General features: G+C 37.0%; 1 protein-coding gene across 18 annotated transcripts in view; it reads left to right on the forward strand.

Moving 5' to 3' along the window:
• The window catches only part of CLOCK (clock circadian regulator), a 121,231-nt gene that overhangs the window by 78,260 nt on the left and 30,780 nt on the right, over nt 1-12,191 (forward strand). For all 18 annotated transcript variants that reach the window (XM_002804105.4, XM_078003571.1, XM_015138682.3 and 15 more), the window contains 3 exons: nt 5,823-5,943; nt 10,343-10,456; nt 10,594-10,712. In XM_002804105.4, coding sequence (XP_002804151.4) covers nt 5,823-5,943; nt 10,343-10,456; nt 10,594-10,712 — 354 coding nt within the window. The remainder of the gene's footprint in view (nt 1-5,822; nt 5,944-10,342; nt 10,457-10,593; nt 10,713-12,191) is intronic.

A 12,191-nucleotide genomic window follows, 5' to 3' on the forward strand; every position in this document is an offset into this window, starting at 1 on the left:
ATACATCATACAGCTGTACAGAAATATTTCCTTTCTTTATATCCTTATTTCAAAAGCTTTTTTCTATTTAAAAAACTTTTTTTTTTAACTTTTTAAACATTTTTGTTTAAAAAGATGTAGCTGTCATCTCCTATAGTAACAGTACCCTTTTGAAATACCTCCTAAAGGACCTGCCTGATGCTGTTTTAGAGTTAACTTACAAATATATATATATAAGGCCAGGTGTAGTGGCTCACGCCTGTAATCCCAGCACTTTGGGAGACCGAGGCAGGCGAATCACCTGAGGTTGGGAGTTTGAGACCAGCCTGACCAACATGGAGAAACCCCGTCTCTACTAAAAATACAAAATTAGCCGGGCGTGGTGGTGCATGCTTGTAATACCAGCTACTTGGGAGGCTGAAGCAGGAGAATCGCTTGAACCTGGAAGGTGGAGGTTGTGGTGACCCGAGATAGAGCCATTGCACTCTAGCCTGGGCAACAAGAGCGAAACTCCATCTCAAAAAAAAAAAAAAATGTAAATAGAGAATACTCTAAATCATTAAAAGTATAGTAAATACATAAACTAGTAGATGATTGTTTATTATCATGTACATATGTACTGTATATAATTTTATGTGCTAAACTTTTATATGATTGGTGGCACAATAGGTTTGTTTACACAGGCATCACCACAAACACAAGTGCAAAGGATGAGTAATGCATTGATTTATGACATTACAACAGATACGACATCACTAGACAGTAGGAATGTTTCAGCTCCACTGTAATCTTAGGGCCACCTGTGGTCATATATGCAGTCTATTGTTGACCGAAACATTGTTAATGCAATACAAGGTCGTACCACTTTATCTGACCTCTCTTCTTCCTGTGTTCTTTATTCTATTGCTAACTGTTTAGTGTTTCCATTTTAATCAGCCTGTTGAAAATGTTAAATCACTGAGAATGTCTTGAGAATGAATTTCTGCTGAGATACTTGTTGCAATTAGGGCAACTCGTAAATATTTTTCTCAATAGAATTACTTATTGAAAAATGCTCTAAAAATAGTAGATACAGAACTTTTTATGCTGTGTGACTTTGAACTGATAAAGTCATATTGGCCATATTTTAATTTATTATCTATATGACCAAAAGGATAAAGAATTAGAAAAGTGTATTTTGTTTGATTAGGATGGTGAATACCTGGTTTGTGTGCTTACTTTTTTTCTAATGTCTATTTATTAGTATCTACTCTGTGCCAGACACTGAGCTAGGTGCTGTGCCACAACTGATAGGCTTTTGGGGGGAATTTTCAGTTTTTAATATGTAATGTTACTGAAGATGGAGCTCGTGGTATAAATATTTTGAAGTTACTTATAAACTACTCTTAAAATGCCCCTCTATGTCTGGGTGCAGTGGCTTATGCCTGTAATGCTAATGTTTTCGGAGGCTAGGTGGGAAGATTGCTTGAGGCCAGGAATTCAAGACCAGCCTGGGCAACATAGTGAAGCATCCTGTCTCTACAAAAAAATTTTAAAAAGTAGCTTATCTCTGTAACAGGGTAAAGTAATTCTGCTTGTAAATGTCTCTTTCAAGAGATATTGAAAAGTGGTATTTCTCTCCCTTTGATTACTCTGATACTTCATATTTTGTAAAGAGAATGAATGGATTTTAGCACTTAAAAGTCCAGGCTCTAAAAGGGCATTTTTTAAAGATGAAAGCCATGCAGTAAATAATTTGCTAATTTCTTTGGTTCATACAGAAAATAACTTTTACTTTACTACTCTTCTGGGGCTTTATTTTCTAGTAAGCTCAAATAGTAGGATAAGCCCAACATTTAAAAACTCGTTTGAGAGTAACACATGAGATTATTAGCAACACATAAGTAAGCTAGCATAGGCAGAAAAAAGGACAGACTGATTAACTAAATTTTCTGGACAACTTAAGAAAATGTTTTCATAGCAAGAAAACCCAGGGAAAGAATCCCATTATAGGATTAAGATAATGTTTAAGTAATTTGAAAAAAGTATAGTTACATGCTTTTAAACTATATATAACTGTATTGGGTTTTGTCATGTTTACAGAAACTGTCTAATCTAGTCATAGAGCATCGTTTGCAATGTTTTTGCACTTTCTAAAAGTCTGCTTCTTGGCACTTGCTCGAATTTCATTCAGAATTAGATGTCCTTCATCTCTGTTCTACTGTTACCTTGTATGTACTACTGTCACGATACAGAGAATTGTAATTTTCTGTTTATTTGGCTAGTTATGGTAGTTGTAGCTTCTTACAGGCAGGAACTTTATCTCTGTATCCAGAGGAGCTAGCTAGTTTCTTGGAGAGCCACTCAGTGATTATTTGTTGAATGTATGAAGATGAGTATGCTACTTGATTTGGCTGTTTTAAAAAATCCCTTTCTAATCTTTAGTGAGTTTAATTCCCTTTTGAAATAGACAACACGTGATAGATCTCATTGGAATTGAAGTGTTCGATTAACACTTCCCTCAATAAAAACACTCTCACCTTCCCATTTTCTTCTGGATATTTTAAAAAACATTTTTAATTTTAGAACCATTTTTAGATGTACAGAAAAATGGACAAGGTAGTACAGAGAGTTCCCTTGTGCCCCATACCGTTTCCTCTGTTACTAACATCTTCTAGATTTTAAAAAATTGTGTCATCCAATCACTAAATGGTAATGTTGAGCTAATGTAGAAAAAAACAGAAAGGCTATTGATTTATGTCATATAAGTAAATCAGCAGAACTTATATTTCCTTTTCATGAAACGAGTAAGGGAGATAAAAAGATCCAAGTAGTTACCATTTTCTTTTCTTACTATTGAATTGTGTTTGAGAACTGAGTGGATGTATGGCCACATAAAGTATGATCAGCCTCATTTAGAGATTTTAAGTGTAGTGGTTAATGGAAAGTTTGACACCTATTAAAGTGGCAGGAGAGGCAGAGTGGTTGGGAGAGGCATTGCTTGTGATCCTACTACTCTTGTTACAGCCATTCATTTTCTTTTCTCTATGAATATGAAACATCCTATGAAGTTATAGATGGAAAAACAAGGGTAAGATAGGTCACATCATAATTTACTGATGGTAGTAGAAATTGTTAGTAACATAATAGTAGAAAACTATAATCATTCTCAAAAATGAAAATTTTAGTTCCTATTAATATTTCAAATTGGTAGCATGTTTTTCTATTAAGACGACGTATTTGTCTGTTGTCAGACTGCTATAAAGGACTCCCTAATACTGGGTAATTTATAAAGGAAAGAGGTTTAGTTGACTCACAGTTCAGCATGGCTGGGGAGGCCTCAGGAAACTTATAATCATGGTGGAGGGGAAGCAAACACGTCCCTCTTCACATGGCGACAAGAAGCAGAAGTGCTGAGCAAAAAGGGGAAAAGCCCCTTACAAAACCATCAGAACTTGGGAAAACTCACTATCACAAGAATATCAGCATGGAGGTATCTTCCCCCATGATTCAATCACCTCCCACTGGGCCCTTCCCATGACACATGGGGATTATGGGAACAGCAAGATGAGATTTAGATGGGGACACAGCCGAACCATATTATTTTTCGCATCAATATCGTGTACTATTGTATTTTGATTCTTTATTTTGTCAATAGAAGGCAACTTTCTAGCATTTGTGTTATTCAGGCCTGAATTTTTATTTATTATTTTTTGAGATAGAGTCTTATTCTGTCACCCAGGCTTGAGTGTAGTGGTAGGATCTCAGCTCACTACAGCCTCTGCCTCCTGGATTCAAGTGATTCTCCTACCTCAGCCTCCCGAGTAGCTACGACTGTAGGTGCACACCACCATGCCCAGCTAATTTTTGTGTTAGCAGAGACGGGGTTTCTCCATGTCGGCCAGGCTGGTCTCAAACTCCTGACCTCAGACAGTCGGCCTGCCTCAGCCTCCCAAAGTGCTGGGATTACAGGCATGAACCACTGCACCCAGCCATGCATGAATTTTTAGTTCACTACTCCTTTAGTTGTAGAGGCTTTTCAGACTTCCAGAAAAATCCTTTATTGAAATATAGATATATTTTTGGGGTGGTTACCCTATAAGCCATTATCAAATACCTCCTCAGTCTAAAATCAGTTATTGTACTAATAACTGTTAAACACAGGGCACGGTGTTAATGTTCCTTGATTGGAAGTGAGAAAGATAAAGGTGTAAGAGATAGGCCCTTTTATTCACCTATAGGACATCAGGGCATAGACATTAAAATATAGTCATCCTTTGGTATCCATGGGGGATTGGTTCCAGCACCCACTGCAGATACCAAAATCCATGGATGGTCAAGTCCCATAAATAAAATGGTGTTGTATTTACATGTAACTTACACACATCTTCCCATTTACATCACATCATTTCTATTTTATAATAACTAATACAATATCAATGCTATGTAAATATATGTTATACTACAGTGTTTAGGGAATAATGATTAGAAAAATGTCTGCACATATTCAGTACAGACACAACCATCTGTTTTTGTTTTTGTTTTTTTTTCCTGAATAGTTTTGATCCATAGTTGGCTGAATTCTGCTAAATGGGAAATGAATGATACAAGTAATAAATACTAAAGGAATTTTATTTTTAATGTGGATTATGGTGTTAAGGGAATGCTTTCTTGAAAGAAGTAATTTGAACTGGTCTTTGAAAGGTGAAAGATACAGATATGTAAAGAAGGGGATGGTCATTTCACTTCATGGAGTGGGCTTGGAGGGCTAGAGAAAAGACAAGAAATGATGGGAATGTGTGGCCTATATGAAGAATAGTATTAGGTTGGTACAAAAGTGATTGCATTTTTTGTTAGTAAAAGTATGGTACCAACCTAATACAACACCCTCTCGCCATTCTTACTGCCTCTGTTTGTTGTTGTTTGTTTGTTTTTTATTTTAAAGTAGTGGAGCTCTTCAAACAAAATCTTTACAGATGCGTGAAATAAAAACAAAAAGTAGAACTGCTTTAATTTAATGCAGGGGCAGGACCCTGAGCCCTGCTTCACAGCTCCTTTTTACTTCCCCAACCTCTAGTCCCACCTTTACAGTCCTTGAGATACTGTCTCAGTATCCCTAGGATTCCACAGAGCAGTTTGAAATGCAGGAAACCAGGTAGAATGCATAGTAGCAAATGTAAAGTCATGGAAGTTTTGTTATCAATGGTACTTACGTATCAGAACTATCTTATTCATCTTTGATTCCACAGCTGTGGCACGTTGTAGCCAACCTGATGTTTGTCAAATTGCTATGATTAATCACGATTAAAGCTATATATTAGCAAGGATTATAATGCTTAACATATTAGGTGTCCTTTTGAGGGGGGATAACTAAACATAAGGCTTTTGTACAATGGGATGTAGGATAAATGCCAGGAAAAGATGAAGTAAAGAACACATTGGACAACTGAAATCACACCAAAGCAAAATCTCCTCTTTATTTAGTTTGTGCCTAGTCCTTTATAGTAGGATATACCACCATTGTTTACCATAGGTTTGAATACATGTTAAGGCTCTGACTTGTCACCAGAGATTTTTCTTATTAGCTCTCTTGGTCACATTGCATTTTGAAATATTCAAAATGTTTTGGTGAAACACAGCTTTGCAAATAATTTATCAGGCTTTCAGGATCATACTGGTCATGGATTAGATGACATTAGTATCATCTCAATCTGGTTTTTGAGATTTGGTCTGTAACTTGACATTTGTTGGTTTTCACAGATAATTGAAAGCTAACTTCTGTGTTTAATAGCGATTATGTACTTTTAAAACAATTGTCTCTTGAATCATTAAAGTTATTTTACTTTTAACAATTTTCTTTTCAGTCTGATCTTGTGGATCAAAGTATATTTAATTTTATCCCAGAAGGGGAACATTCAGAGGTTTATAAAATACTCTCTACTCATCTGCTGGAAAGTGATTCATTAACCCCAGAATACTTAAAATGTAAGTAGTAGCTGTTAAGCAAAAAAGTCAAATGTTATATTCGGTAGCACTATCCTTTTGCAAGTTTATGAAAAATACAGACTTCTTTAAATACAGCATTACTCCATATGCCCTGTTAGGTCCTTTTTCAATATTAAAATATATATAAGATGAAATTGTGTCCATATTAAAAATCTGAAATCTATTTCAGAGTATATTGAAATCCCATCTTATTTGTTATAATAAATCCTGGACTCCCATTATGCCACAAAGCTGTATTTTATGCAAAAGTGAGACCTAGCAATATATTGCTACTAATTTATAAATAAAACCTTACTGTATTTAATGAGGGAAAATTAAACTTTCTGATTTTCACCATTGTTAACCAATTGGAAAAAATTTCTATGTTTCTCTTAAAGTTATTAAAGATAAATTATCTACTTTATTAAACAGTCATTTGTTAGATGTATCTAATTTGCTGGGCACTTGTGCTGTATCATAAAAATATCAAGACTAGTGAAAATAGTTCTCACCATCAAGAAACAACATATTATGGTAGAATCAGGCATTTCTACTAGGTCCATTGACAAATTGATTTCACCAGAGTACCTCATTTTCTTCATATATTACCCTGTATAAAATCCAGAATTGTTACAGCACTATATTTGGCCATTAGCTATTAGATACCTTATTGAATCACCTTTTTCTTTATTTTTAAATGTGTCTCATCTGCTAATACATTATCTTAAAGATTCTTTGTGTTTGAATCCTCAAATTCTATAGCATACTGTCTAAAAATTAAGATACACATACGTGCACAAATTTGTATGTATCTATAACTTTGATAAGAGTGGATGGCCTTTCAGCGAGAGTTGAGAAAAACTAGACTTGGAGAATTCATTTGAAGCCTTGTTTTAAAACCAAGTTTATATGACATTGACCATTACTAGGCCACTCTAGTCTGGTATTTAGAAAGATTTAGGCTGGATATAATAGATGCCTACAATTAGTATTTGAAGCCATGGATGGAATGGTATTGCTTGAGGTAAATATATAGAACGAGGAGAGAAGAATTAGAAAGGTGGAACCCAGCCAGGTCCAGTAGCTCACGCCTGTAATCCCAGCACTTTGGGAGGCTGAGGCGGGCAGATCACTTGAGGCTAGGAGTTTGAGACCAGCCTGGCCAACATGACGAAACCCTGTCTCTACCAAAAATTAGCCAGGCATGGTGGTGCATGCCTGTAGTCCCAGCTACTCTGGAGATTGAGGTAGGAGAATTGCTTGAACCCCAGAGGCGGAGGTTGCAATGAGCCAGAATCACATCACTGCACTCCAACCTGGGCGATAGAGCGAGACTCCGTCTCAAAAAAAAAAAGAAAAGAAAGGTGGAACCCTTTGGAGATAGCAATAGGAAGACAAAGGAGAAGGCGTTTGCTTTGAAGACCCTACTAAGAATAAAATTGGATGGAGAACTAAATAAAAGCCTTTTGCAGAAAGAGCTTAGGCTTCTGCTTCCAAGAACAGAAATGAAAATGGCAAGAATACTTAAGAAAAGTCTTAATTAAATGGCTTGTTGATCTCCTCGTTAAACAAGTGATATACAGAAGAGTTCTTTCCCCAGAAAAAAGAAAGTTTCGTGCCAAAAGAATAGACACAAGTTAAAACACAGGGAAAACTGCTTAGAAAATTCGGTAGGTCATTTTGGCCATAATGAAGTTGAGGTACAGGTGGTGTAATTTGTGTTGAGAGAAGGAATAAGGAAAGAATTATAAAGGTGCTTATAGTTCATCCTAAGGAATTTGAGTTTTATTTTTTTACAGAGTAGAGAGCCAGTGAAGGAGATTTGGGTAGTTTTGTTGTCTGCAAAAAAAAGAATAAAGAAAGAAAACCAGGTAAATAGTGGAAAGTTTGTTTGGAGAAGGCTAGGAAGAAAACTTGCAGCGGTGGGTTGCCTACCCCAGGCCTACGTGGCTTCTGCTTCATAAAGAGGCCCTGAGTCTGAGAGCTGAGTAAGAGCCCTGGATTTCTCTGTCATAGTGGCTCAACTCAGGCTGTGCTCACCTGACCTGCAGATTTCGTACTATACAAATCAAGTGATAGCTTTATGGAGTTACTCCTCAGTTTCATTCCTAGAGTTCAGTTAAACACAACCAGAGATCTTATGGATCATACCATTCTGATGACAAAGCTGGCCCTGCTGCCTGGTACAGTAACTATAACTGTAACGGCTATTCTGTGTCATGGAGGTCCAGGTCTTCATTGCAGTGGAAGCATCTTTCACCAGCATCTCTGGCCTAGAGAGAGCAGCAGTACCTTGCTTATAAAAGTTGCTGCCACTTTCATCATCTGGTTTGGGAGATTAAAAAAATCACTCAGGTAGAAAATTTTTAAAAGAACCAGACTGGAGACAAAAAGGAAAACCGTATAATCCTAGCAATAAAAGTAAGGATGGGCTGAGCACAGTTGTTCATGCCTGTAATCCTAGCACTTTGGGAGGCCAAGGTGGGCAGATCGTTTGAGCCCAGGAGTTCAAGACCAGCATGGGCAACATGCTGAAACACTGTACACAATAAAGAGAAATACAAAAATTGGCTGGGGTGTGGTGGCACATGTCTGTAGTTCCTGCTACTCAGGAGGCTGAGCTCGAGGATCACTTGAGCCCAGGAGGCAGAGGTTGCAGTGAGCTGAGATCATGCCACTGTAGTCCAGCCTGGGTGACAGAGTGAGACTTTGTCTCAAAAAAAAAAAAGGAAAGGATGGAGAGGAAAGTATATGACTGTTAAGTGTGTAAACTCAATAGAACTTGTTGTGATAGGCTCAGGTGACCAAGTGACTAAGAATCATCAATGGGGAATATTGAAGATAGTTAAATTTTGAACCTATTAGGTTAGATGATAAAGCCATCTATGATAATGTTAACAGAAGAATATAAGCTTGAAGTAGTGAGCAAAGAAAGGTGTTACTAGTCCTTGAGTACTGAAGTAGTACAGTGAAAGTAGTTATAAGTCTAAGAATAATAGGCAAGACTGAATCAGAGTGGCAGAATGTGGAGGCATAATGAATACATATTTCGGTTACCTAGATGCAAGGTAATTTGCAGCTACACTAAATTGGTGGGCTTCCTTTGTGAAATAAGTAGCAGGTCTTGGTGACAGATTCGGTTTGGGACTTGTGATGGGAAGAGAAGAGACCAAATTGATATAGTTCCTAACTTGGGAAATAAGCATACATAGACGAAGGGAACTTGAAGAATGATAAATTCACTTTCAGATATTTTGAATTTAAGTTACTGATGGGACCATCAAGTACAAATGTCCTGAAAGCAAATTATAGGAAACTTTGTCTCACATAAAATGCTAGAGTTGGAGAGAGAGATTTAGGATCAGAAGAACCTTTGTGAAAGCCCCTAGTGTGAAAATGGATTAGCAGAAGATGTAGGAGTAGTCAGTAAGGTAGGAAGGTAAGTTTATGCTGTGGGAATGACAAAGCATGACTTTAAAGAAATGGAAATGAAAAACCATTCAAGTTAACAATACAAATGTTAGTAATCTTGAGAAGAATAATTGCTGTAGAGGTGTAAGGATGAAAGCCACAGTGTGTGAAGTTATGGGAAATGAATATATGGAAGATGGAGCCCATAATGAAAAGGAAGGAGATCGATAATACCAAAATAATTAGCAAAACTCCTTTGAGATGGAAGACTGAGCAAATTTAAAAGTAGATAGTAAGGATCCTTGACCAGGTGCAGTGGCTCTCGCCTATAATCCCACCACTTTGGGAGGTTGAGGCAGGAGGATTGCTTGAGCCCAGAAGCTTGCAACCAGCCTGGGCAACATAGTGAGACCCACAAAAAATTAAAAATTAGCCAGGTATGGTGGCTCACATCTGTAGTCTTGGCTACTTGGGAGGCTGAGGAAGGGGGCTCACTAGAGCCCAAGAGTTCAATGCTGCATGAGCTGTGATCATGCCACTGCACTCCAACCTGGGTGACAAAGCAAGATGCTGTCTCAAAAAAAAGAAAGTAAGGACCCAAAGGTGTAGATGCTCAAGGAATAAGGAACAGTGATGTGGCCTGGGTCCTAGAGAAAATAGGAAAGACTATAAATAGTAGAGATGGAAGGATTAGCTTTAGAACATGAAGCAAAACTTTCCTTTGAAAGTAAGTAAAGAAGGAAAAGGATGAAGAGATAAAAATAGGAAAACATTAAGTTGTTTGCACCAGAAAATCTGTTTTCCCTGTTAAAGACAAAGTGAGGTCCTGTCCTGAAGTTACTCTGCTTTTATGAACTAAATGTCATTGACGACTTCTGTTGGGGAAAATAATGGTTGTAAACTTACACAGCTTTTATGATCTTATTTTATGTGGTATATCATTGTTTTATATCACAAATATGTGATTTTTAAAATCTCTTTATTTCAGCAAAAAATCAGTTAGAATTCTGTTGTCATATGCTCCGAGGAACAATAGACCCAAAGGAGCCATCTACCTATGAATATGTAAAGTTTATAGGAAATTTCAAATCTTTAAACAGTGGTGAGTTAAAATGCTTCTCTCACAATGTGTTTCAACTTGTTATTTTTCTCTGCTCTTAAAGACATAGATGTTTGAATATCAGTAACAACTAGGTTTTGCTTGCATAACTCACAATACCTTTTTCCCTATTGTTTTAGTATCCTCTTCAGCACACAATGGTTTTGAAGGAACTATACAACGCACACATAGGCCGTCTTATGAAGATAGAGTTTGTTTTGTAGCTACTGTCAGGTTAGCTACACCTCAGTTCATCAAGGTATGTTTCTAATTTTATTTTCCTAAGGGGATTGCAGTTCATATGCTGAGAACTGCCTGAAACTTTCTGCAGACATTGAGGTGGAATGGCTTTGAGTCATTAAATATGCATGATAATACTTTTGAAATGACAAGTTATCAAGACACTCATTAAACTGTATAACTAATTTTTTAGTATATATCCTTTGCAGTTAACCAGTGATTATTATATATCAATATGCCCCACTTTTGTGGAAGATTTTAGGATCCTTTTGTGTATGGTTCATTATTAAAAGGGAAAGTCCAAAAATCTAGGTTTTTGGAATCTTTATTTTTAGAAGGTCACTTTTAAATTTTTATTTGGAATGTACAAGTGACTCTTTACTACATATAACTTACCTTTTCAAATGTAAAATTAAGTATTTTGTTTTTATTTCCTGGGCCCCACAAACAGATGATTAGTAGGGAAGTGGAAAAGTGAAATAGTTCAACCACTAGAAACTGACTGGAAAGAGGCAGCCAGGCTAAGATTTAAAATTTAGGCGGGGCCAGGCGAGGCAACTCATGCCTGTAATCCCAGCACTTTGGGAGGGCAAGGTGAGAGGATTGCCTGAGCCCAGTAGTTTGAGACCAGCCTGGGCAACATGACAAGACCCCATCTCTACAAAAAATACAAAAAATTAGCCAGGCATGGTGTTACACACCTGTGGTCTCAAGTTACTCAGGAGGCTGAGGTGGGAGGATCATTTGAGCCCAGGAGGTCGAGACTTCAGTGAACTGTGTTTGCATTTTATTTTGAGATGAGTCTCACTGTCTCAGATAAATCTGGGGAGACATCTTAGTATAGGACAAAGTACTGAATTTTTAGAAGATCTTAAACCAGTCTTGCTCTGTTTGTTTTAATCTTATGAAATAATAGTTGTTAACGTTTGAGTGCTTACTACATGCTGTATATTTTACATGCATTATCTCATTTAATTCTTATGACAGCCCTATAAGGTAGATGCTATTACGATCCCTCATTTTACATTATAAGGAAACAGAGGCTTAGGGAAGTTAAGTTACTTGCCCAAAGTCTCAGCTATTAGTGATGAAACTGGGACTTGATTCTATTAATTAATAATTATTTTTTTCTCAAAGCCCAACCTCACAACTATTACAGTGTGCTGCAGGTCATTCAGGGACACAGAGGCAGGATGGAATACATTGTTTAGTATGACTAGAGTCTAGGGTTAGTGTGTGGAGGGGGAAGAGATAGTGGGAGGTAAGGCTACAAAAGTAATCAGAAACCAGAAATAAAATTTATTTCTTGTTTATTTCTCCATGCTGAAGAGAGTTTAGCACAAGGAACCATTAAAAGTTTTTTTAGCAGGGAAGTCATATAATATTTGAGTATTAGTAAGGTAATTGTAGCCCTAGAAGAGAAGATGAGTTGAAGGACAGGGAGACTAGTGAACACTGTAGCAAATCAGTGATGGCAGGGGTCTAAACCAATGCACTT

The sequence above is a fragment of the Macaca mulatta genome, chromosome 5 (genome assembly GCF_049350105.2).
Source record: "Macaca mulatta isolate MMU2019108-1 chromosome 5, T2T-MMU8v2.0, whole genome shotgun sequence".
Lineage (NCBI taxonomy): Eukaryota > Metazoa > Chordata > Mammalia > Primates > Cercopithecidae > Macaca > Macaca mulatta.